General features: G+C 47.2%; 1 protein-coding gene and 1 long non-coding RNA gene across 6 annotated transcripts in view; one reads left to right on the forward strand and one right to left on the reverse strand.

Moving 5' to 3' along the window:
* Positions 1-626: 626 nt before the first annotated feature.
* LOC128102966 (uncharacterized) lies at positions 627-13,661 on the forward strand. 5 transcript variants are annotated; one of them, XR_008215602.1, is made up of 6 exons: positions 909-1,974; positions 4,818-4,935; positions 6,038-6,352; positions 10,142-10,545; positions 13,370-13,457; positions 13,563-13,661. It is a non-coding gene; the product is annotated as an uncharacterized LOC128102966 (long non-coding RNA). The 5 variants fall into 5 exon arrangements; XR_008215604.1 differs by lacking the exons at positions 13,370-13,457; positions 13,563-13,661 and adding an exon at positions 2,295-3,106 and having other exon boundaries at positions 627-1,974; positions 10,142-10,613; XR_008215601.1 differs by lacking the exons at positions 13,370-13,457; positions 13,563-13,661 and adding an exon at positions 12,008-13,359 and having other exon boundaries at positions 629-1,974; positions 10,142-11,349.
* Tango6 (transport and golgi organization 6 homolog) overlaps positions 6,336-27,125 on the reverse strand; it is a 176,157-nt gene continuing 155,367 nt past the window's right edge. The window contains exon 18 of the mRNA XM_052726957.1: positions 6,336-7,023. Within this exon, the coding sequence (XP_052582917.1) occupies positions 6,847-7,023 (177 nt within the window). The 3' untranslated portion in view covers positions 6,336-6,846. The remainder of the gene's footprint in view (positions 7,024-27,125) is intronic.

Below are 27,125 nucleotides of genomic sequence, written 5' to 3' on the forward strand. Positions count from 1 at the left end.
TTATATATACATGTTAAAATTATTTATTTTTGAGACAGAGTCTCACTATGTAGCCTTGGCCGGCCTGGGGCTCAACATGTAGGCCAGGTTGGCCTCAAATTCAGAGAGATCCATCCTTCTCAGTGGGGTGCTGGGATTAAAGGCACAGGCCACCACGCCTGGCTATATTAAATTTATAATTCATACACCAATTCCATGTGAGTGTGCACACAGACAGAGGCACCCAGGACTTCTCCACCGGATGGAGGTAAAACATAGCGGAGTGGTCCTTTGTAGTTCAGTGAGGACACAAGTGACATCCTCACTCAAGTGGTTTCTCACGCCGGGGCTGTAATAGTTTATTTTCTATTGCTGTAAAAAAAAAATCACAACCAGTCAGGCAGTGGTGGCACACACCTTTAATCCCAGCACGTGGGAGGCAGAGCCAGGCAGATCTCTGTGAGTTCAAGGCCAGCCTGGTCTACAGAGTGAGTTCCAGGACAGGCTCCAAAGCTACACAGAGAAACTCTGTCTAAAAAAAAAAAAAAAAAAAACAACGAAACAAACAAAAAACATCATGGCCAAAGCATTTTATTAAAGAAATGCTTCCTGGGGCTTATGGTTGCGGAGGTTAGGGTCCAGGATGGCAGAGGGAAGGCAAGGTGGCAGGGGCGGCTGAGAGCTCGCACCTTGAACCAAAGCAGGAGGCGGAGAGTGTACTGGAGATGGCAGGAGGCTGTTTTGTTTTAAAATTTTATGTGTATTTTTGCCTGCATGTATGTATGAGCTCGTGTGTACCTGGTACCTGGGGAGTCCAGAAGAGGGCGTTAGCTCCTCTAGAACTGGAGTTACAGATGGTTGTAGGTGCTGGGTATCAAACCCAGGTTCTCTGCAATAGCAGTCAGTGCTCATAACCACTGAGCCACCTCAAAGTCTGCTCCAAATAACACACCTCCTCCAACAAGTCCATACCTACTAATCCTTCCTAAACATTGCAACAGGGGATCAAGTATTCAAACATATGACCTATGAGGGCCATTCTCATTTAAACCACCACAGGGCCCTGGGGTAGACAGTACTCAAGTTTGCAATTCAAATGCATAAAAGCATGATCATGGTCTCTGTCTCTGTCCCCGTGTGTCTGTGTGTCTGTGTGTCTGTGTGTGCTGGGAATTGAACCCAGGCCTCATGCATGCCAGGCAAGCCCTCTACCACTGAGCTGTATTCCCAGTGTGAAAGGCTTTTGCTTCAGTGCCCAGTTTGGAGAAATAACTCCAGCAGTATTCAGCAGTGCCCATGGTATTTCATGGAGGGTCTTCCATGGTAGAAAGCAGGACCTTGGTGGGGACTCACAAGGCCTGGAGTTAAATTCCCCCGGAGGGGAAAACAATAGCTTGTCTCCCTATCTTGCAACCTAGCTGTCCAAACTAAAGGAAACAAAGCAACTGATGTTGCTACTCTGGTCTTTGGAGACCACAGAGGGTCACCTGGGGGAGGGGCAGAAAGGAAGCTTTGGAGGGGGCACAGAGCTATTGGGTGACTAAGAGGAGCTGTGGGAGGGACCAGGGATGACCCTCAAACGCTAAGTGAGCAGAGTCCCTCCCAGGCGGATGTGAAGGGCTGGCTTCCCTTTTCCTTTGCCCTTAAGTGAGCTGGCCAGCGGGGAAGAGGCTGCGGCAGAGACAGCAGCCAGACTCATGCCCAGCCCCCCAGCAGAGCAGACACTGAGCTCAGAGCAGAGTGGTGCATGAAATCAGAGGTGCGGCACACCGCAGTGAGGCTGCGCGTGTGACTGCAGCGCAAGCAAGCCTGCAGCAGGACACGGCCTGGCCCTCCAGGTCATCGCCACTGCTGGGGCTCAGGGAAGGCAGCCACACAGTCGCGGAAAGGTGGCCGGCTCTCACCATCCATTCGGCACTCAGCTGCCATGTCTACTCTGGTGCCATAGAAACCCCGGCTGTGGGAAAGTGCAGAAGCCTCTCTCTGGTTTAACAGGTCAGACAGATGGACCCCCCGCCCCCCCAGCCTACTCCCACAAGCTAATCAACTTTCCCATGCCATGGCCACCTTTCCAAACCCCTGGTGAGAGTCCCAGGCAGATGGCTGTGGCACTTCATTCAGGTGTCCTTTGAGATAAAGGGACAGGACAGGGCTGGTGGAGGGACCCCGGGCAGATGCACACACTCGCTGTCCTTTCTGTTGTTGGGGGGGACTGAAGCCCAACTGGGGGATGGGAGTGAGAGGAGTCAGCCTGCTGCTTTCTTGTGATTGAGGAGAAAATAGAAAAGGCTGTGTGTGGTTATATTTATTTCCAGTTTCACAACATACAGCACATTAACGTCCCAGCACTTTCCAGAAACAAGCCAAGGAAGGGGCTGCAGGGAGAAGCTGTTCTGTGCTGCATCCTTTGTTCGGTGAACCCCGCTCTCGTCCCTGCCCTCCCCCTTACTCTAAGGCACCCTGGACCCCAGCTCTTCCTCAAACATCAGGCTCCCGGGGCTTTGCACCTCTGTTCCCTTCTCCTGAGATCTTCTTCCCACATCTTTGTGGCCACCCCGTCACCTCTTTGGCTCTCAGAGGCTGCAGAACCTCAACTCACAGCTTTCACCTGACTCTCGCCATCCTCACTCCTGACTTCATCTCTCCTAGAACTTTAACAGATAACTTTATTATTATACTATTATTATATTCATTTATGGGGGTGTGATCCTGTGCCCCAGGAGGGTGTGTGAAAGTCAGAGACTAGAGGGAATGAGTTCTTTCTTCTTCACGGGATCTTGGGATTTGAACTCATGTTGTCAGGCTTGGCAGCTAATACCCTTACATGGTGTACTGTCTTGCCAACCCAGAGCATTTTTTATTAGTTGACATCCCATCTATGCCCTTTATCCTTGTTTTTTGTTTTGTTTTTTCAAGTCTGTCTCTCTGTCTCTCTCTGTCTATCTCTGTCTCTCTGAGACAAGGTTTCTCTGTGTAGCCCTGGCACTCACTCTGTAGACCAAGTTGGCCTTGAACTCCCAGAAATCTGCTCTGGCTGTCCTTGAACTCACTATAGCAGAAGCTCCCTAAGGGTGAAGGTTTGTCTATTGTTATGAGCTGCTCTTGGTGCCGTGGGCAGCAGCATATGGTAAGTGCTCAACAAATTGTCCTTGATGTCTGTGACCTGCTTTCCTGCCTTCCAGTCTCTGGTACCTTGACTCTTACTCATGGATGGGGACAGAGTTATAGGAGGGTAAAGGGGTGCAGAGGAGGAGTGCATCAAGAAACCGGAAACACTGTGTGGAGGAAGGTAAAGAGCAAAGTGGGGGGACTTGCAGAAGCACCAGCTTGTACCGAAGAGGAAGAGAAACACCACAGCACAGGGAGGCCCTCCAGACTCAGGAAGTCCAACTGAACAGGAAGCGATCTCAGGGCAGAAGCTGGGACTCCATGCAGCCAATGCTTGGGCCCTGCATGTCTCTGCTCCAGTGCTACTGGCTAGCAGCCTGAGACCAGAAAGAGAGGGAAGGAGAGGGACCCAGAGAGGCCAGGTGAGGAGCCACCAGACAAGGGATGGCCAGGAGAACCTCAGTGATAGATATGGGAGGGAGAGACTCAGAGGAACAGCAGGAAGAGGACTGCTCCCTGAGAGAGGACAGATGGGCAGGAGGGGACAGAGACCCGCTTCTCAGGATCCATCATGTAGGGAAGCATTACTTTTCCTGCCATGTGTCTCAGGTCTTTGGGGTTTGTGCCATTTAGTTATTTGCATGCTGGAGACTGAGCATAGGCCTGGTGTAGGGGAAGCAACAATACGGCCTACCATTGAGGTCTGCCCCTGGCCCTTTTTATGTTTGTATTTGGAGACAGGCCCTCACAGTTTCCACGAACTCACTGGAGCCCAGGCAGGTCTGTAGCTTGTCACTCTCTTGCCTCAACTTCCCAGTAGCTGGGATTACTGGTCTGTGCCACCGGGCCCAGCTGGAATTCTTAAAATTTAAGTTTGTGCTTTTTCTGTCCCATTATTCTCTTTCCCTAGAGCTTTTCATCCACATACACAATAAGCATGTGAACACATTTGTACTAAAATTTATAACTGAGACAGAGTCTTCTGCAGCTCAGGCTAGGCTCAAACTTGCTATGTAGCTGAGGGTGACTTTGAACTTATGATGCTCTTGCCTTTACCTCCAAAGTGCTGGGATTACAGGTCTACACCATTGTGTCTGGTTTTCAAGGTCCTGGGTATCAAATCCAGTGCTTTGTGTATGTTAGGCATGCAGTATACCAACTGAGCTATATCTTCGGCCGCTATGAGTTTATTTTTTTTCAGACAGTACTTCATACTGTGATCCAAGCTGTCTTAGAATTCACTGTGTAACCCAAATCTGACTTTGAACTCACTGAAATCCTCCTGCCTCAGCTTCCTGAGTGCTGTGGTTATAAGAACTAACTACTACGCCTGGCTTAGAAGAGTTATTTGATAATTTTTAATAATTTGGTCATATTTAGAAGGGTTTTATTAAATACTTTTCCCTTTGAATTTGAAGTCAGGAAGAAAAAAAATTACTCTCAAATTAAACATACCTAAATCAATAAAGTCAAATATTTTGAGTCCTTTGGTAAATAGTTCAAATGTAAGTCAATTTATACATAGAGATAAATGGACTGAGGCTCTGAGGGGCATATGTATGTAGATGGAGAAGTTCCTCAAAGACATCAGTGACTGTCCTCAAAACTGGAATACACTGATGGAAATGATGTCATAGACAGTAACAGACTGCCTAACATATTCGACCTGGGTCTGAGCAGGTTGTAGCCTTTAATATATATAATTTTTAATTTTGTGTGTGTATGTACAGGTGAGTGCTGGTGCCCTCAGAGGCCAGAGGTGTCAATCTCCTGGAGCTGGAGTCACAGGCCAAGGGGAGCTGCCTGATATGGGTGCTGGGAAACAGACTTGGGTCCTCTGCAGGAACAGTATGTATCTTAACTTCTGAGCCATCTCGCCAGCCCTAGGTTGTATGTCCTCTAAATGCTAAGAAACAGGGATTTTAGCTGGGTGGTGGTGGTGTGTGTGCCTTCAATCCCAGCACTTGGGATCAAGGGTGTGCACCACCACTGCAGCCTTGTCCTAACCCTCTGCTTGGTATGCTGACTGTGGTTTGTAACCTTGATTTGCACCTTTCTGGGCATGCCTATGAGGAAGGCTGAGCTGAGAACCCTGTGTAATCTGGCTTGCTGTTAACAGGCACGAACACTGTCAGAAGTTGAGTTCTGCTTCCTTTAGAGCGGGACAGCCCAGAGAGTGGAGATAGAGTCCTGTGACAAAGTTCCATGGTTAGCCCTGTAATGCTGAGGACCCTGTAATGTAATGAGCTCTGGATTAGCCTTGTAAAGGTGTGGGCAACAGAGTGGGCTTACCTGAAGCAGCCAGCCAGCTTCTTCTTCTTCTTCTTGTGTGTGGTTCATGTTGGCGAGGGTGCACACACACCGTGCATGTGCGTGTAGACCAGAGGACAACCTTGGGTGCTATTCCTCAGGAGCCACTGTTCAGTGTTTTTTGTTTCTTTTTTGTTGTTGTTTTTCGAGACAGGGTTTCTCTTTTCCTGGAACTCCCTCTGTAGACCAGGCTGGCCTAGAACTCACGAGATCTGCCTGCCTCTGCCTCCTGAGTGCTGGAATTAAAGGGGTGTGCTGTCATACCTTGGCTTTTGTTTTTTTGGAGAGGGTCTCTCCTTGGCTTAGAGCTCACAGGTTAAGCTGCTGGCCAGTGAGCCTCACTGATGTGCCTGTCTCTCCTCCCAGTGCTGGGTTATAGGCGTGTGCTGCCACAAGAGCCTTTTGACTTGGATGCTGGGGGCCTGAGCTGAGGTCCTCATGCCCGCATAGCAAGTCCTTCAAGGACTGAGGTGTCTCCCATTGCCTCAGTCCTCAGTCTCTTTTCTTTTCTTAGATGCAATAAAAACACCAAAATATGTAAATAAGTGAACCAGCAGCCACGGTGACACATCTGAAATGGTTTCAGTGAGCTGGTGGCAGGTTACCCATATGTAATACACATTCTGCCTGCCTTTCTCAGACCACTCCATTGTCTCAGCTTTCGTCCTGCAAAGGAAGAGAGGAGCCAGGTGGTGGTGGTGCACGCCTTTAATCCCAGCACTCCGGAGGCAGAGGCAGGAGGATTTCTGAGTCTGAGGCCAGCCTGGTCTACAGAGCGAGTTCTAGGACAGCCAGGGCTACACAGAGAAACCCTGTCTTGAAAAACAAAACAAAACTAAACAAGAGCAGAAGGAGCAAAAGAAAATGGCCGCAGAGGACCAACAGGGCTTCCTTTCTCTTCAAGAGTCAACCAGCTCAATGACCAGATTCAGCCTGGCTGATCTTTCCAACCAAGGTAAGTTTATTCCTTTTTGTATGTTTAAGTAATGCCTCCTCCCCCTTCCCACAGCTGCACACCCAAATGACTCTTGAGCAGCCAAACATGCTAGCTCTGCCTGCTCCTCATTATCACAGGCAGAGTCATCTCACCATGAAAGAATGTCAAGATAGGACCTGTGCAGGCAGCCTCTCCAGCTGCAAGGAAATGGTCAACAGTCACATGCGTATCTCCTCTAAATAGCACAGGACAATGAAAATGTGCAGAGTAGATGGAATTCATCCTCTTTCTTCTAACTGCACGTGCTTTGGGCCAGATGCAGGATGACTAATGGATGCTCTCTCTAGAAAGGTAGCCCTGAACATCCAAGTGCCCTGCACCATAAAACTACCTTAAAGCCTGCCATATTGCTAGCACCAAGGAGGCGGTGGAGCCACCTGCTGGGAGGTGTGTGGCCTTCGCTTCGGCTGCTTGGTCCCTCCCTGGCTTTTTCCATGTCCTATGAGCCAGGTCTATGGCAGGACCACGATCTTCTTCTCCAGCTTCTGGGGAGGGAACAGGAAGTTCCTCATGATCTCATCCAGCTCTTCCAGGGCCAGCTGGGCATGTAGCTTGGCCACATCATCAGGTTCCAAACGTACCACATGTTTCAGCAGGTGATAGAGATCCTTGAGGACATCGCTCAGCACCTGGATAAAGAGACAGGTCATGAGCACATCTACTGGGGAGCAATCTCAGGCTTCCTTGTGAAGATAATGCAGGGACCTTTCAACCTGGAGAAGGGAGAGCTAGTTGTGGCCCTTGGCCCACAAAGGATTCCTTTGTGTCTCTTGCCCGCAACACTTCACTATGGATTTTTAGGCTGCTCCTCATTATTTCCAGGCCCTAGTATAGCTCCTGGATCCTCCAGTCAAAGGGTAGCAGAGGCCTCAGGACAAAGACAAGCAGAGCTGCCTGGGCACAGATGCTTCTAGAGCGCTGCCTGCCTGCATTTCCTCAGGCCTCTGTGTGTGTGTGTACAGGCACACACTGAAGTCAGTTCTCGCCTTCCACCACGTGGATCCTGAGGGCAGAACCGAAGTCAGACGGCTTGGTGGCCAGCACCTTTACCCACTGGACCACCCCACCACCTGCTGGTTTTGTTCTTCTGAGATAGACGGGCCTCGAACTTGAGATACCTGTGCCTCATTCTTCTGAGGGTTACAGGTGTGCTTGATTCTAGTTTAAAATTTTTTAAGGCAAGCCGGGTGGTGGTGGTGCACGCCTTTAATCCCAGCACTTAGGAGGCAGAGGCAGGCGGAACTCTTTGAGTTCGAGGCTAGCCTGGGCTACAGAGTGAGTTCCAGGAAAGGTTCCAAAGCTACACAGAGAAACCCTGTCTTGAAAAAACAAAACAACAACAAAAAAACACCACACACACACACACACACACACACACACACACACACAAGATTTTAAGGCTGGGCATGGTGGCATAAGCCTTTAATCCCAGCACTCAGCAGACAGAAGCTGGCAGATCTCTGTGGTTCGCATGGGCACTGGGGAGGATGGGGTAAGACAGGGATCAGGGTTCCTCTGAAAAGCCTTAGGCCCTTCTCTCCCACACACGCCTCCCTCTGGCTGCCTGAGCTCTGGCTCTGTGGATCTTTATTCCTAAGCAGAGCTCCTTCTCTGATCCATGCCTTTGTACATGCTGTCCCTTTATGCTGGGAGGCTACTTCACGTCCTCTTTATCCTACACACACCCCAAAGCACCACTTCCAAGAGCTTTTTTCTCGAATGTCCACCAAGCTAAGTCTAACTAGCCTTGGATTCCATCTGTAGTCCCTATCACAATTATAATTGAAGTATTTGTTGTGATGCTGTTTTTCCATTTATGTTGGGGATTGATATTATGTAATTAAAAATGTTTTCCTCATTAGATCCCGACCACTACTGATGCCAAGGCCATGTCTTCCCTTCTTCCTCTAATGTGGCCCAGTACTTCATAAAATGAGTGCCATCCGGCAGATGCTGGAACACATTCATGACGGAAGGAACTCACACATGCCACTCCTGGCCAGCTTCTTCATTCTAACAACATCTACTGAGACAGTGCCACACAGCCAGTCTAGTCCCCCAAGGCCCATGCTGCCTGCTTTAATGACCTACTATCGAAATGTTAAAATTACTAATAACTTCTATTGGATTTATGGCTTGTACATGACATCCAGTGAGAGAATGGAGCAGGAACGTGAGCAGAGGAGACGCACACTGTCTCTCACAAATGCATTTTTGATTGTGGTCATTATGCCCTATGAACGCAGCACTGATAGGCTTACAGTGAAAGGGAGATCAGCCATCCCTGAAGCCAGAAGCAGGTTACTGTCTGTTACTCGTACAGCTGAACCAATGAAGGTCTAATGGCCTGGAGAGTTCCAGCTTTCCATTCTAGCTAGACCCTGTTCCCACCACACAAAGAAGGTAATAGTTTTATTTTTTTGGGTCTTGAGGCAGGGTTTCTCTGTGTAGTTTTGGTGCCTGTCCTGGAACTCCCTCTGTAGACCAGGCTGGCCTCCATTCACAGAGATACATCTGCTTCTGCCTCCCAAGCGCTGGGATTAAAGGCGTGTGCCACCATGCCCGGCTGATAATGGCTTTCTAAGAAAGACAGATGTCAGGGACCCTATGTAACATCCCTTCTTACTCATTCACTGTTTTGGTTTAGCCAAACATTTACACTAAAACCAGTGACAGAGAAGGAAGCAGGCCAGCCTATCATCCTTGCTCTTCTTGCCAGCCTAATGGAGGGACACAGTGCTGAGAGCAGGTGCGTGAGTCAGGAGGGGAAATGGCTGTGCTCTCGTGGGCAGTTTCTTCCATTTCTCAACGACGGAAATGCATATGCATGTGCAAGCTGTGGGATACACACTGCGTAATTTTGGTGATTCTGTGCAGCAGTTAAACACTCCTCTATTTGCATTTAAGATTGACATTGCACACAGTAAAGACGAGCTGTGAAAAGCGTGCAGTTATTTCACATTTCACTTTTTTTTCTCCTTAGAGCAACCTCAATCAACAGTAAACACCAGGACAACTGAGATTTTGGAAAAGAAAGGGGAAAACTGGATTTTACTATTATTACAGGCACTTCTGTCCTCTTTTTAAAAATGTTTTAAAATATGTATTTATTTGGGGCTGGAGAGATTGCTCAGCGGTCAAGAGCACTGGCTGCTTTCCCAGAGGTCCTGAGTTCAATTCCCAGCACCCACATGGTGGCTCACAACCATCTGTAATGAGATCTGGCGCCCTCTTCTGGCCTGCAGGTATACATACAAATAGAGTACTCATATACATTAAAAAAAAACATCAGTTTTTTTTTTAAAGATGTATTTATCTTATGTGTACGAGTGCTTTGCTTGCATGGATGTCCATGTATCACATGCATCCTGGAACTGGAGTAATAGGCAGTTGTAAGCTGCCATGTGGGTGCTAGGAATTGAACCCAGGTCCTCTGCAGGGACAGCCAAGTGTGCAACTGCTGAGCCATCCCTCTACCCTCTACCCTCCTTTTAATTGGGGCCTTGTATTCTGATTTTGCACGGGACACAGGTTTTATATGGTCAGTCCTGCCACATCTGTTCCCTTTCTGAGTGTTGCTCCATTAAGGACTGAGCCCCATGAGCCAAGCTCATCAAAATGCTGTGAGGCGTGTCCTGGACTTCGTCAAGGAGCCCACACATGACACACCAGGAGTAAGGCAGGCATCTGACCCTGGCTCTGCATTATCCACACTCTCCTGACCTGTCTCTTCCTCTTCCTCGGCAGAGTGAGATGAGAGGATTCCAGAAAGAGGAGGACTCTGCACCTTCAGCTTCTGCTCTCAGTTACTCACTCTCTCAAGAATCCTTATGAAGGGCCTGCACGGTACCCACAGTATACTGGTACTAAAATGATGACTAATCAATCCATGAACCTGTCCCTCTGGCAACCAAAGCCCAGTGAGGAGGCAGGCACACGCCGCCACACAGTGAGGTCTCTACTCTGAGAAGTAAACAGTGTGCTTGAGTATCTGGATCAAAGGAAGGTGTCGCCTTTGGAGGTGGATGGGAGAAGAGGAGCAACACCCAGCTGGTCAAAGAGGCTTCACTGTGACACTTACTGGGTGGAACCAAGTAATGGCTTTGGGATGCATTAGCAAGTCCCTTTACCATCTAGCCACATGAGATAAGGTAGTTTCTAAGCAAAAGTAGTTAAAAAGATTATATTCACATTATTATAATAAAAATTATTATATTTATTTGGTGTGTATAAATGTATGTGAATGCACATCTGTCATGACTAACACATGTGTGAAGTTGGGAGTCACTTCTCTCCTTATACCATGTAGGTCCCAGGGATTGAACTTGGGTCATCAGACTTGGCAGCAAATGCCCTTATCCACTGAGCCACCTTGCTGGCCCTGGCCTCCAGCTCTCTCTCTAGTCAAGGACGGCTTTGAACTCTTCTGCTGCTTTCTCCCAGAGGCCTAGAGGACAGGCATGTGCCATCCTGTCCCTTTTCCGCAGTGCAGGGATTGAACCCAGAGCTAGGCAGGCGCTCCGCCACCTGAGCTGAGCTCAGAGCCCTAAGAGATTTCTTTGTCCTACAGCCACCTACCATTCAAGGAAAGGCAGCTTTACCTCTTTAAAAGGGGAAGTTCTGAGGCACTCTGCTCTTCCTGGGGTGCGGGGAGGAATTTCCCCGGGCACTGCTATGTCCTTAAATAACAGAACTGCCTGTGCAAACACTGAATCCTTGCAGGGTGCTGAGCTCCTGTTAGCAGGCTCAGGACCTTTTTTTAGGTAAGTGAGTGTTAGGCAAAGCCTTCTTCTTAATTAATGGGTCCACCTTAGCAACCCACCCTGTGCAGATTCTCTCCAATCTCACACATCACAGGACTTCCTCTGCACTCCCCAAGGATCAAAGCTTCCTGCCAGCCAAGGATTGTCACCAAATCCTAAGGATCAGGGGCTGAATACAAGGGGAGTTCAAAGGTAAAGTTATTCACAGGAGCCTCTGAGGTGGGCAGGATACAAGCAGTCCTATAGAGGAACCCTCTCAATTAAGACTTCAACACACCTGCACACACACACACACACACACACACACACACACACACACACACACAGACACACACACACACACCACGGCTTCAAGCTCCCTGCCCACCTCCCAATCAAGCCCAAAAGCTCCATGAGAGGAAGAGGGGCATAGGTGTGTGCTCATTGGGGAGAGAGGCGCCTCTTCTCATTCAGGAGGGACTCAGAGTAGCAGGTGGCTGACAAGTACTTTATTTTTGGAGAAGCTCTTTGTGGTTTGGGGGGAGTTTATTTTGGTGTTGGAGATTTCACACAGGCAACATACCTAATGCTAAACATGTCCTCTACCAATGAGCTGCACACACACCCCCATCCCCAACCCCACCCCAGCCCCTAGGTCAGGGACAGCTTAAAGAAGCACCCGGATTCCTTGTGTGAAAACTCTTGCCTCACCCAGGGTCCGTACCACACACATCCATTTTCCCACCCCTCCCGCAGGCTACCTTCCGGGTTTCAGTGACAAGGGCGGTGTTTGGGGTTAGTGTGGTTGAGAAGGGAGCAAAGGAGGCTTACTAAAAAGAACATTGTGAGCAGGACTGCCTTGGGCATACAGGTGCACCTTCAAATGGAAAAAGCAAAGAAACAGCCACTGACTCTTTCCTGCAAAGCTGTGTCTTTAAGATCAAAAGAAGAAATAAAAGGCAGGTATTCTTCTTTTAGATCCTAAATATGTTTATTTATTTGGTTATAAAAGCCACATAACCACAATTCAGAGTATTTGGAAACTACAGGAAGGAAAAAAAACCATCTCTAGCCAGACTACCTTTTTAACACAAGATGCATTAGTGAGGGCACTCAGTAGTGGGCACACAGACGTGCACGTGCACACACACATTTTTGTTTGTTTGTTTGGTTGGTTGGTTTTTAGAGACAGGGTCTCTCTAGTTTTGGAGCCTGTCCTGGATCTCACTCTGTAGACCAGGCTGGCCTCAAACTCATAGAGATCCACCTGCCTCTGCCTCCCGAGTGCTGGGACTGTGCGCCACTACCGCCCGGCTCTTTTTTTTTTTTTTTTCTCCTGAGACAAGGTTGCGCTATGTAGCCTTGGCAGCCTAGAATTTGCTATGTAGGCCTTTGCCTTCCCGGTGTTGGTATTAAAGATGTATTCCAGTGAGATTTATACATACACATACACAGTGTGTAAATATATGATTTGTTTTAATATGTGTACGCCTTACTTTATCTGTATGGGTGTCTGTATGGACATTTTGTCTCACGTATGTCTGTGCACCACATGTGGGCAATGCCCTCAGAAGCTAGACTTTCAGGAACTGGAGTTTCAGACAGAGGGTTGTAAGAGGCCATGTGGGTGATGGGAATTGAATTTGGGTCCTCTGGAAGGAGAGCCAGTGCTCTTAACCCCTGAGCCATCTCTCCAACCCCCACTTTTATTTTATTTTTTAAAATATTTTAAATATAAGGGAGAGGAATGGAAGCAGGGAGACAAAATACCAGTTTTCATTCATGTGTAGTGTGTATATGTCATGTGAAAGCAGAGGGGAGCTTTTTGTGGGGTGAGGGCTAGAGGAGAGGTGGGGAGGGCAGTAGGGGTGAATAAAGAAAAGATCATGCAGGCTGGGGAACTGGCTGGGAGCACCACAGCTCTGTAGAGGACCAGTATCGATTCCCAGCACCCGCTTGATGACTCACAGCCATCTGTAACTCCAGGTCTAGGAAATACAACTCTCTCTTCTGTGGTCCACAGACATATATGCAGTGAAACATTCATACACAGTGGGTTTGAGGCAATCTGGGTTGCATCAGATACTTTCTGAAAAAACAAACAAAAAGACAAGACAGTTTTTCTTTCATGTGGGTTTGTGTGTATGTATGTTCCTGTGTGTGCATATACATGTGGGGGTCAGAGGATAACCTTGTGTGGCATTCATCAGGAGTTACTTGCTTTTTTTTGCAGACAGATCCTGGAGATCACCAAACTCACTATGCTGCCTGGCCAGTGAGCCCCAAGGATCTATCCAGCTGTTTCCACCTTCCCAGTTCAGGTATTACAATCACACGCCAGTACACCCGGCTTTTCTGGGAGGGGTTCTGGCAGTTGAACTCAGGTATTACCTACTGGGCTATTGCTTTTTCTCTTTCTCATACAGGGTTTCTCTGTGTAACAGCCCTGGCTGTCCTGGAACTTGCTCTGTAGACCAGGCTGGCCTTGAACTCAGCCTGGTGGGATTAAAGGCGTGTGCTACCGCTGCCTGGCTATTTTTTATTTTATTTTATTTTATTTTATTTTATGTATAAGTGTTTTGGCTGCATGTATGTCTGTGTACCATATGCATGCCTGGTGCCCATAAAAGCCAGGAGAGGATATTGGATCTCCTAGAACTGGAGTTACAGATGGTTGCGAACCACCATGTGAGTGTTGGTACCTGAACTTGGGTCCTCTGGAAGAGTAGCCAGCACTCTTAACCATTGAGACATCTCTCCATTCCCTCCCCTCAACTTTAAGAGTTATCTTTATTTACGTGTGTGTGTGTGTGTGTGTGTGTGTGTGTGTGTGTGTGTGTGTGTGTGAAGGCCAGAAGAGAATATTGTATCTGTTGGAGCTGGAGTATGAGGCATTTATGACCTGCCCAGCATGGGTGTGGAAACTGAACTCACGTCCTCCGGAAGAACAGTGAGAGCTCTAACTTAACTGTTCAGCCATTTCTTTGGGCCAAGAAAAACAAAATCTTAAAAAATTATTTTAATAGGTAAGAATTAAATTAAAGGTGATTTTACTAATGGAACGGAGGTGAACAAGGAGGTTGTTCTTCAGTTCTTTCTTCTTTTTTTTTTTTTTTGATTTTTTTGAGACAGGGTTTCTCTGTGTAGCTTTGTGCCTTTCCTGGATCTCACTCTGTAGCCCAGGCTGGCCTCGAACTCACAGAGATCCGCAGGGCTCTGCCTCCCGAGTGCTGGGATTAAAGGCATGAGCCACCACCGCCCGGCTGTTCTTCAGTTCTTATCATGTGTGTGTAATAGTTTAGCTCCCGAATACCACATAAAACCAGGTACAGTGATGCACACCTATAATCTCAGCACTTGCGGGGAGGTAGGGGCAGGAGGGTTATCCTCAGCTATAGAGCAAGTTTGGGCTAGTTGCAGAGATATATATGGCCCTGTCTCAAACAACAAAATAATAAAAATCGTCATACAAGCACTCAGGAAAGAGTAACTGGAGTTACGGGAGGCTGTGAGCCTCCATGTTGGTGCTGGGAAACCAACCCATATGCTCTGCATGGACAATTAATGATCTTAACCACTGAGCCATCTCACTAGCCTGCTCACACACACTAAACTCGAACTCACAGAGATCCACCTGGTCTGCCTCCCGAGTGCTGGGATTAAAGGTGTGCGTCACTATCGCCTGGCTGTTCTTCAGTTCTTACCATGTGGATCAAGAACTGTGTACACTAAAACTCCACACAAAATTTTTTATTTTATTGTTTTATGTGTATGAATGTTATTGCCTGCATGCATGTGTATGTACTGTGTGTGTGTGCCTGGTGCCCACAGAGGTTGGAAGAGGGTATTAGATCCCCTGGGACTGGAGTTACAGACAGTTGTGAGCTGCCATGTGGGTTCTGCAAGAACAACATGTGATCTTCACCACTGAGCCAACCCTCTAGGCCCCTGAAGAGACTCTTCAAAGGAGTCGTGGTGGTGATGGCTCCGCACGTAAAGCCACTGACTGCTGAGCCTGGAAACCTGGGTCTGACCCTGGGACCGACAATTCCCAGAAACTGTCCTCTGACCTCCATGGGAGCCATGGCTTCCTACACTAAAGAAGGAATAAAAAGTCCTAATAAAAGGAAAGCCACTATTATCATCTCCAGTTTCCCAGGGCCCCATGGCTATGGCGGATAGAAGAGCCTCAGTGGTACTGAGTGGAGACGCGACTCTACTAATCACTCGCCGGTGTAGTCCCTCGGTTATCCTTTCATCACTACGGACAAGTGGGCAGAGACACAGCCACTGCTTCCCTCACACACCTGCTGTAGGCTCCAGCAGAGAGAACGTCTGTGGGAATATTTTGCTGTCCTAAGCAAGATGATATAAAGGAAAGTATTCTTATTACCAGCACACGGAGAAAGCCTGGCTTGACATCAGGGCCAAAGACACAGCTCTGAAGACAGCAGACACCCCAAATATGAGCAGGCAGAGAAGGAAAGGGGTGTTGGGGCGAGACAGGGTGAGCAAGCCAAGAAAACAGGCTTATTTCTTATTTCTTTGCTTTTTGTAACTAAAGAGTATTTACTTATTTCCCACTAAGGCTTTATTTATGTGTCACCGTTCACCACACCTTGAAGGATTGGTACAGTGAATGTTTTATGTGCGACACAGATACAGGTTAATTCTTTATATTTATTTATTCGGCATGTATTATGCATGTGGGTGTGCATTTGCCATGATAGAGGTTCTCTTTTTTTTTTTTGGTTTTTCGAGACAGGGTTTCTCTGTGTAGCTTTGCGCCTTTCCTGGAACTCACTTGGTAGCCCAGGCTGGCCTCGAACTCACAGAGATCCGCCTGGCTCTGCCTCCCGAGTGCTGGGATTAAAGGCGTGCGCCACCACCGCCCGGCGAGGTTCTCTTTTTCTACCACGTAGGCTCCAGGGATTAAACTCACATGTCAGGTTTAGTGGCAAGTGCTTATATGCGCCTTTACCCTCTGAACTGTCTTAATGTTCCCTTACTCCCGTAAATTAAAAATCGTATTCATTTCATTTTTAACTATATGTGTGTAGGTGCCCACTGCCAAGGCCAGAGCTGTGAGATCCTGTGAAGCTGGATTTACAGGCAGTTGTGAGCTGTCCAACGTGGGTGCCGGGAATTGAACTTGGGTCCTCTGAATGAGTAGCATGTGCTCTTAACTACTGAGCCATCTCTCTCTCTAGACCCTAAACTTTATTTATGTATTAATAGTTATTACTGTTTTGGTTTTCTGAGGTAGGGTATTTCTATTATGTAGCTCGGCTGTTGTGGAACTCTCTGTAGACCAGGCTGGCCTCAAACTCAGAGATCCGCCCACCAGTGCTGGGATTAAAGGTGCATGCCACCATGCCCAGTTTATTATTACTGTATGTAAATGATGTGGATGGATGTGCAGAGAGGTCAGAGGATAACTTTGTGGATTGGTTCTCTCCACTTTTAAGTACATTCTGGAGATCAAACTCCGGGCACCATTCTCGATTAGGGAATGCCTGTCACCTGCTAAGCCATCCCACCAGTCAGTTAATGTTATAATGCATATATGAGCTGGACGGTGGTGGTGCATGCCTTTAATCCCAGCACTCGGGAGGCAGAAGCAGGCGGATCTCTGTGAGTCTGAGGTCAGCCTGGTCTACAGAGTGAGTTCCAGGGCTTCCAGGCTTACACAGAGAAACTGTGACTCAAAAAACAACGAAAGGGGTTGGGGGTTTAGCTCAGTGGTAAAGCACTTGCCTAGCAAGCGCAAGGCCCTGGGTTCGGTCCTCAGCTCCGGGGGGAAAAAAAACCAAAAAACACCCAACCAACCAAACAACCAACCAACCAACCAACCAACCAAACAACAACAACAAAGCAAAACAAAAAGCAGATATGAAATTCAAAGGAGTGCAACCAATACTGACTCACAAAGAAGAACTTCTGTCTAAATCATCATTAGAATGTTTAAAAAGAAAGAAAAAAAAAACAGAGAGACAGGAGGTTTAGATGGAAAAGAGCTTTACATTTCATTTAATATGTTCAATTTCCACTTGGGTGTAACAAACGACACAGGATTACTGTAACACAGAACAGCCCCCAGCGAGCTGTGCACCTTGGGAACAAAGCTGTAGTGCAGTCCTGGGCCAGTGTGGGTCAGGTGGTAGTGGCGTGTATCACACTGCAACATCTGATGGTGCTGCTGTGCAGAACTGAGGGCACTGGGGGGATTCTGCTGGGCCAGCAGGAAGAACTGACTCCAAGCCTGCAAGCAGGCAGCCGCTCCGCGATAATGGGAAGGGAACAGTTGGGGAAGCCAAATGGAGGCAGCTGCCTGGCCCAGATGCTTTACTGATAAAACCTGAAGCTTCTCTTTGATAGGTCTATGAAAAAGAAATCAGGGCTGACTCAAACAGCAAGGCCAAGCTTTTGAGACACTGCATTGAGAATCCAGGGAAGTCAGCAAAGAAGGCAGGATTATTGACATCTAAGGGATTCTATCCATGCCTGACGGATAGAGAACACAGACTCCCTAAAGCCCAGGCTGCCACTGAATTACCTGGGGGGTACTGAACCTTTCAGAAAGCATTTATTTTCACTGTGGAGGGGGGGAGAATCTCGTGTGAACTGCAGATGGGGTGGAAGGCGACAGGAGGATCTGCATGATTGTCTCTGAAGGGGGGAAATTAACTGGTCAAGTGAGAAAAACGCTCTAGGGATGCAGACAGGTGAGACGGCGCAGGGACACAGACCAAAGCGGCAGCTGGCGTAAGCCCTGGTAGGGACGACGGCTCAGGGGTCCTAAACAAAAGGTAGGCAGCAAGACTCCCCAGGTCTAATGTGTGTGCTTCTGGGCTAGTTCTTGCTAAGGCACTCCACCCAAGGTTTCGGGGGTCACAGGCCATGCAGCCCACTGTGGCGGGGACAGGAGCAGCAGCTGTCACAGAGGTGGGAACAGCGGTGGCAGCATCTTTCAGAATGCCTTTAAATAGCAACACAGGGAAGGCAGCAGCTTTCCTGCACCTCCACAGGCACCGAAATAGAACAAAGGCGGCAGGGAAAATGGCCAGAGCCTGTGCAAAGACGGCAGCTGCTGCTGCTGCTGCTGCTGGGGAGAGACTGGCAGCACCTGAGAGCGCCATGACAGACTCGCCCTCCAAAGGGCACTCAACTGCCACATCTGGAGACAGGCTTTATTGTTTCCAACCCCCAGGATCACTATGCAGACACCTGCCAAGGGTGGAGGTCCCGTCTCCTTCCTTCTCTCAAAGCATTCTGCGTGGGACTAGACAGCCACTGGGCAGAAAATGGGTCACCACTGCCACTTATTGGTGTTTCTACATCGGTCACTGAGCTCTCCACATGTTTGATCTTGAATCCTGTGGTACAGGGATTATCAATCCCAGTTTGCAAAACTGGGCTGGGTTTAGGGAAGGCTAGAGGTTTAGAGTCCAAACTGCATCTGCGGGGTCTGGCTTCACAAGCCTTGTCTTTAAATGTGTGCATTACTAGGAAATCTGACTGTGGGGAGGACTTGGTCCCTTTCCTGCACTACCTAACTTGCTCTTTTTGTTTTTGCTTTTGTTTTGTTTTTGAGACAGGGTTTCTCTGTAGCTTTGGAGCCTGTCCTGGAACTCACTCTGTAGCCCAGGCTGGCCTCGAACTCACAGAGATCCACCTGGCTCTGCCTCCTGAGTGCTGGGATTAAAGGCGTGCGCCATCATTGCCTGGCCCTAACTTGCTTATCTGGATGTTACCTGGCTAGTGGGGCTCTGGGGGAGCTGATGGATTAATGGCAGGGTAGGAAGTGCCAGTTTGCTTTGGGACACCCTGAATCATCACAATCTTAGCTGGGTCACACAGCCTTGGCATCCCTGGAATCGGCCAGGCCTTTCTAGGTTGAGAAGGTGCTGGTTGCAGTCCTTAGAGCATCTGTTTAGTGGGTTCAGTGCTGGCATGACTCAGGAAGAAAAGGCTGTAGAGTTTGACGAAAGGCAGAGAGAACAAGAGGTGTGGACACACCCATTTGAGGGGAGGGCCTGGTCTGTTCACTAGTGTATACACAGTGTGACACACACTGGAGAATGTAACCCCAGCCCTCATCAGAGGTGGCCACACTGTCCCTGAGGGATGCCATCGTTATAGCTAATGACCCCCTACACTTATTCTACAGCTGCTCATGAAAAACCTCTATTATTTTAGTAGTGCTAGAGGGCAGACCTTGTGTATGCTTCGCAAGCCACGGCCATAGACTCTCTGAAAAATTTTATTTGTTTTGTCTATTTTGTTTGTTTGAATGTTTTGACTTTTCAAGACAAGGTTTCTCTGTGTAACAGTCCTAGCTATCCTGGAACTCACTTTGTAGACCAGGCTGGTCTCGAACTCACAGAGATCACCTGCCTCTGCCTCTCAAGTGCTGGGATTAAAGATGTGTGCCACCACTGCCCATCTGAAAAACTTAAAATGCCTGGGACTCACCATTTTAAACTTTTTAAAATTTCTTATATTTTATAGGTAACTCTGACAATCTAATAGCAATGATGTGTCTATAAGAAACTCAACAAGGGGTGTGTGTATGTGCATGTGTGTACAGGTGTGTGTGCACATACGTGCGTGTGTGAGTGTGGAAGGTGGCAACTTTGGGTATCTTCCTCTATTGTACAGTTTGTTGAGACAGAGCCTCTCACTGATCCTAACTCTCTGCAAGACTGGCTGCTATCCTGATCGGCTTATCTCTGCCACTGGCTCTTACATGGGTAATGGGGATATTAATTTAGATGCTCATGCTTGTGGGGCAAACACCTCACCCTTGAACCATCTCCCAGCTCCCCCAAACTCAATAATCTACTAAGAATGAGGTTGCAGCAGTACAAGATCTCAGAAAACAAATGATAGGAGACTCAGTGAGGGATCTGCCATGATTTCAGATGTCAGAAGTAGCTGCCCATGATGCAGCTAAGTGTTAATAACAAGGGCAGTGACTTAGCCTAGTACTGCATTTCTTGGAGTTTTCCTAATTATGAACACAAAGGTTTTTTTTCCTAGCAACAGGGAACTGGGAGAATAATTTTTGACACATATGTTCAGATTGCATCTTCTGGGTCAGTGAGACGGCTTAGCGTGTAAGAGCACAAGCTGTGCAAGCTGGACAACCGGAGTTGATCCCTGGAACCTACATACATGGCTGGATTCGGGAGCACACATTTATAATCCCAGCACTCACTACGACAGCATTAGCCAGAAGCTTGCCCCCAGCTAGCCTAGAGTATGAAGCCCAGTTAACACAAAAAGAAAGACCTGCCTCAACAAGGTGGAAGGCTCCAGTTCCCTCATCCTGACGAATACAATACCCACTGACTAAGGAGAACTGGAGACCAGAAGAAAGCCCGTGGTGAAGGAAAGGAACCCACGCTTGTCTCAGCACATCTGAATCGGTTCACTGTTGTAGAATATTATTTTAAGGTGTATTACTTTTGTTTATGTTGCATTTTTTTTTTTTAACTCTGTGAAGCTGTGTTACTGTGCCTGTGTAAAACACCTGATGGTCTAATAAAGAACTGGCCAATAGCAAGGCAGGAGAAAGGATGGGTGGGGCTGGCAGGCAGGGAGTATATATAGAAGGAGAAATCTGGGAGAAGGCGCTCTAGGAGACAGAGGGGGAGGGGAGGGGGAGGGGGAGGGGTCAGCAACCCAGCTACACAGCCAGCCATGGAGTAAGAGTAAGATTTACAGAAATTAAAGAATGGGAAAAGCCCAGAGGCAAAAGGTAGATGAGATAAGTTGAGGAAAGCTGGCAAGAAACTAAGCCAAGCTAAGGCTCGGTGTTTATAATTAAGAATAAGCTTCTGTGTGTGATTTATTTGGGAGCTGGGTGGTGCCCCCCCCCCCCCCAAAAGTCAAAAAACAACCAACAAAAGTCCACCTGTCTCTTAAGTACAGCCTCAGGCGTGCTCTGATTAACCCTTTCAGAACAGCTGGGCTGCCACCTCAACCCTGCCTCTCACTGTGTGACCCGAGCATCGAAACACAAATGTGCTGGGCCTCAATTTTCTCATTTGCAAATAGAGTTTGTGAGCCTACTGGTCTCACAGAGTTGCTATGAGGACTGAGGATATAAAGAGTTTAGAGGCATACAATAAGTCATTAATAAATGTTAGCAATATTAAATACATAATCTTGGAGGATGTGGGGTTTACTAGGAACACACTGCCATGAGCAAACAAACCATGGGGTAATGACCCATGAGCTAGAATAGAACCTACAGCATCGATCTGTTTGATGGTTTTCTTGTTTTTAGTTTTTTTAATTACATTTGTTTATTTTGTGTGGAGGCCCCAGGCCCCAGTGTATGTGTTGAGGTCAGAGAACAGCAGCCGATGAGGAGCTGGGTCTCTCCTTCCACTACGCTGGTCTGGTGGATCACACTCGGGCTGTGCATCTTGGCAGCAAATGCTTTTACCTACTGGTCCATCTCACCATCCTGTTGTTGTTCTTTTGTTTTGTTTTGTTGAGACCGTATTATGGAGCCCAGATTGGTCTCAAACTAAGACAATGGAGACGGCCTTCAACCCCTGGTCTTTGTTGTTGTTTTTGGAGACACATTTTTCTCTGTGTAGTCCTGGCTGTCCTGGAACTCACTCTGTAGCCCAGGCTGGCCTCAAACTTACAGAGATCCGCTGCCTCTGCCTCCTGGGAGTGCAGGGATTAAAGGTGTGTGCCACCACCACCACCACCACCACCACCACCACCACCACCACCACCACCACCACCACCACCACCTGGCTCAACTCCTGGTCTCTAAAAAAAATATTAATTTAACATTTTTATCTTTATTAGGTGCATGGATGTCTTACCTGCATGTATGTAAATGCAGTGCCTTCAGAGGCCAAAAGAGGATCCCACAGAACTAGAGTTACAGATAGCTGTGAGCCTCCATGTGGGTGCTGGAAATCAATCCTAGATCCTCTGGAAGAGCTACCAGTACTCTTAACCGCTGGGCCATCTTTCCAGATTCCTTATGTTTAAAACATATTTTAGTTTTTATTGAAAAATGAACCTCAATTTCTACTATGATACCATTTGTAAATGATGTCTATAGATCATCAACACACACTTTTCTTGAGTCTTAAATAGATGATTAACCTCATTAAAATTTTCATATTCATACTGTGCAGTGGTGGTACACACCTTTAATCCCAGCACTCTGGAATCAGAGGCAGGTAGATCCCTGTGAGTTCAAGGCTAGCCTGGTTGGTCTACAGAGCAAATTCTAGGACAGCCAGGACAGTTACACAGAGAAACCCTGTCTCAAAAAACAACAAAAAAAATTTTTTCACGTTTATTATCATTCTGTAGAGCTTTAGAATATAAAATCATATACCTCCTTATTAATAGGCAGTACTGTTAGACAATCTGAAAATCTAATTCACTCACTCATTGGGTAGTGAAGCAACCAATACCATGAGTTATTATTCCACCAACAACAACCAGGGCAAGATTCATTACTTTTGTCCTAATGCAGAGTTGTAGAAACTGGCACCAGATGCCTGAAGAAAATGTAGGTGCATACAGGGAACCAAAGACCATTGGTCACCGGCCCTGGGCTGCCCCCAACCTCCACTTCCCAGTCCCATCCCTTGCCCAATCTTCCTACCATCAATCTGGGGTCATCTCACATCACCCCAAGAGAGGAGCACTCAGTTCTTTTTAGAGGATGGAGCAAAGAGAAGAGAAGGGCTTGCTACCCAGATGCCCACCCCTTAGATCAGCATAATTATTTTGGAGGGAGAAAAGTCCCAAGACTCTCCCCAGCCTGGCAACCTAGTACGGGCTTGGTCTCCTGTGTTTTCTCTCTGCTCCCTGATTTTTCCTGTCTCCTGAGATGAGAAATTGCTGGATGCAAAATCTAGGGCTGGGCTCTTGGCAAGAGATGGCGGGCCATGAGGAGGGCAAAAGGCACCCAGCCTGTTTCCTGTCTCTGCTCTCTGAAGACTTGCTGGCAGGTCCTGGAGGGCACCTGGGCCGGAAGCCAACTCAAACACTCTCCAACTGCTCTTCTGTCATGCTCCTGGGCAGACAGTAACTGCTGTGTAGAGGTGGCCTGGTCTGGATTCCTTTTGGATACTATGGCTTCCCAGATCCCAAGTAGACTTTATCTGGTCATGATCTGTGGAATAAATATCCAGGTGACTCAGTTTCAGGGTCCTTCAGATGACAGGGACATAGAAGACTGAGACTGTGTTCTGAGCCGGGGAACAGTTAACCTATCTTCCTTGTCTTGGTTTCTTCATCTTTACAACAGGCATCTGAAACCACACCTAAACGGGCTGGTTACGGAGACTGAATGGACTAATTCATGGAAAACACTCGGACTTCAGCGCTGTAACATAATAAATGCTCAGTAAAGTGTTTTGGGTAGTTTTCATACACATTCAGTTTTTGAAGAGGAAACTTTTATGCATATTGAGAGATAATATTTTGATTTGCTTGGGGATTTTACCAAAAGCAGTTTACCATTTTGGGAAATCAGACTGTGTGGTGTCGTCATGCATGGTCCTTCTGACATCTCAGTCTGGATTTGTAGCTACCCCATTCATGGTGATTCTATACGCAAGAAGAACTGAGTGAACACGTCTTACTATGAATTATTATCCTGTTATTTCTTTTCTGTGTTGAGGCTGGGTCACTGTATTGGCTTAGAAATATGCCTGCAATGTAAGTAGCTATACCTGCTGCTATTTATCAGAACATAGGCAATACTCTAAAAATATGCTATAACATCTGTTCTCATAGAAATACACTGGTCTGATCTAGAGAAAGGCTGATAGAATGATTTTTTCAAACCCGATTCTGGTATGTGTGTGTAAATGTTGTATAGAGGAGGTCAGAGGGCAACCTCCGTGAAGGGCCTTGCCTTCTACTTGTTTGGAATAGGGCCTCTTGGCTTTTCACTGAGTATGCAGATTGCTGACCCATGAGTTTCTGCCTCCTATCTGCCTATAGGAACACTGAGATTCCAAATACTTATCTGTCCAGCTTTTACATTGGGTCTAAGGATTCTTACTCCCTCACCCCCCCCCCACAGGATTTCTCTGTATAGCCCTGGCTGTTCTGGAACTCACTCTGTAGACCAGGCTAGCCTCAAATTCATAGATTCATCTGCCTCTGCATCCCGAGTGCTGGGATTAAAGGTGTGTGCCACCACTGTCTAGCTTGGGTCTGAGGAGTCTAATGCAGGTCTTCACACCTGAGCAACAGGCACTTTTGCCCACTAAGCCATCTCCTCAGCCCCAAACCTGGTTCTTCTTTTGCATACTGACTCACCTTAATGATGTCAGCTAAGGCACCCTGGAAAACATGATCAATCTTGTTCCTGATGATCAAGTGAATTAAACACAAGGAAGAGAGGGAAGAAGCTATATTTTCACTAGCATTTGGCCAATGTCAAATGCCAGAGACAAGAGGAAACCAGTGCTGCTGCTTCCTGGCATTAGCTCTGGAAAACTATAACACAGTCTCTCTACAAGCCTTACTTTCTTCATTCAGAAAATGAGACGTCTGGATTCCTCCCCAAAGTTTGTTCCATGGAACATTATTACTTGGCCACTTATGATGGCAAAGGATTCTTGGTAAATGAATTTAGGAAAGTGGTAGTCTTTTTGCTATAAGACGTCTCAGACTCCTTACTAGGTCAACGTGAACTGAATCTCTAGGAGGGACACCATGCCTACAGTACTTCCCAAACTTTGACCTTATTTCAAATGAGCAACTCAAGAGGTTACTATGCCAACGGACATCTTCGTGGTATGTAAATTAAGTATCTCTAAGGTTTCTTCTACTTCTTGAGAGATTCTTCTTGGTCCTTTTAGATCAGAATGAGAAGGATGAGGAAAAGGCTTTCTACAGAAACTGAAGTATCCAGACGTCAAAGCCAGGTCTTCCACATGGAGATGTAAATGGGGATGTGGTGGAGGAGTAAGGGAGAAGTTTTCAGCGTTAGGGTTTCCAAACTGCCCCTATGTTATCAATAGAAGAGACTGAGAGTTTATAATTCAGCAGTTGCAGTAAGATGCTGAAGCCTAATATTTGTACCTTTGCTTCTCAAATCCATCTTCAATGTCATACAGATTTGTCTCTGTTGAAGAATCTATGGGACTAAATTCATGTCCTCAGCACTGACCTCTCATGGAGGTTGAGGGTGAACCTGATTTTATACAGATCAGAAATCCCATGCCCCACTCAGCCCATGCAAACTGGGGATGGCCATGCAATCTTAGTGGAACATCAAGTCTCTCCTCTGTAATGTTTGCCTTTAGGGCCAGAACAGAACAGTGCTGGATGTTGTAAGTACCATATGCTGACCAGCTGTACCAGTGGGCCACAGTCAGTAGTGACATTGCCTCCTTAGGAAGAGCAAATGCGAGAGGAGCAGACACAAGGTGCAGCAGGAATCATCTGGGTCTGATTCCTGGTTCCATCTCTGTGTTTCCCACCTCATGATGGTTCAGCCCTTCTTTTATGAGCACAAGAGGCTAAAAAGTCCCCTTGCAGGGCTGGAGGGATGGCTCCGTGGTTAAGAGCGTGGGCTGCTCTTACAGAGAACCCAAGTTCGGTTCCCAGCACCCACATGGTGGCTCACAACCAACTGATCCATTCTTGGATCTGATCCATTCTTCTGGTCTCTGTGGACACCAGAATGCACAGATACTCATGCAGGTAAAACATCCTCACACATAAAATAAAATCAATTGAAAAAGAAGAAAAATTTAAAGTTCTTCTTCTGCTAGTTTTTAACTAGATATCTATTATTTTAATCCAAACAAATTCTGAGTATAGTTACATCTGTCCTTCAGACCTCTTCTCCCACCCCCGAGACAGGGTTTCTCAGTGTAGTTTTGGTGCCTGTCCTGGATCTCCCTCTGTAGACCAGGCTGGCCTCAAACTCACAGAGATCCGCTTGTCTCTGCCTTACAAGTCCTGGGATTAAAGGCGTGCACCACCACTGCCCAGCCTTCATACCTCTTGAAAGTAAAATGTACATGTCCCTCTTGAAACCCCATTGAGATGACAGTAAGGGTGGTTTTTTGTTTGTTTGTTTGTTTTTCGTGTGTGTGTTGTTGTTTTAAGTGGTACTACGTAGAACAAAAACAACATGGTAACAATGGTCATACAAGATCTGATGCTAGAAAGCAGCTGGATGAATCTTGGAGTCACAGTTCTAATTTTCCAAGAAGAGCATACCTTACCTCAGTATTCTGGTAAACTACTAATAGCAGCCTTTTCACTTTCACGCAGTATAGTTTGGAAAGATCACCTAATTAATGAACTAAAACGGGCATGGTAGTACATGCCTGTAATCCCTCAGCACTTGGGAAGTGGAAGCAGGAAGCAGGAGGACCAGAAATTCAAGGTTAGCCTCAGCAATATAGCAGCAACCCAGCCCAGTTACGGGGCTTTATTTTGTGATGATAAAATGCTGTGGAAATGGATGGTAGAGTTATGGTTGCGTGCCTTACAAATATGCTAAAGTGGTGAGTTCCTTATTTTAAAAGGGTAAACTTTATGATATATGAATTATAGGATTCAAGCAAGTGTGTGAAAATAAAACAAGCTGTGAGTAAAGAGCACACAATAACTCCATCTCTTTCTGTGTCAGCAGCAGTGTCCTTCTAGAAGCCTGTCCCCACCTGGCTGGTCCTAGCCTGGCCTTTCTCCAGGTCACCAACTTTCCTTGGGTTGTGTCTGTCCTTGGCCTGGCACCTTTCCACTCCTGATACCCTTTAGTCTTGTTTTCTCAGGCTTCTTTCTGGCTCAGATCCTTAGAAAAATGTGCCCCTGAAATATGCTCTTCAAGACTGAAGGGGACCTCACTTTACTCTCTTTAGTTCAAGGGTCTGGGGCAATGACGTCACAGCTGCAATCCCACACATGTATCTCATGTTTGGCAGACAACGGAGACCTTGAAAAAACAGGCATCAATTTATGACTAAACA

This window comes from Peromyscus californicus, unplaced genomic scaffold (genome assembly GCF_007827085.1).
Source record: "Peromyscus californicus insignis strain IS unplaced genomic scaffold, ASM782708v3 Scaffold_8__1_contigs__length_139910024, whole genome shotgun sequence".
NCBI classification, from domain to species: domain Eukaryota; kingdom Metazoa; phylum Chordata; class Mammalia; order Rodentia; family Cricetidae; genus Peromyscus; species Peromyscus californicus.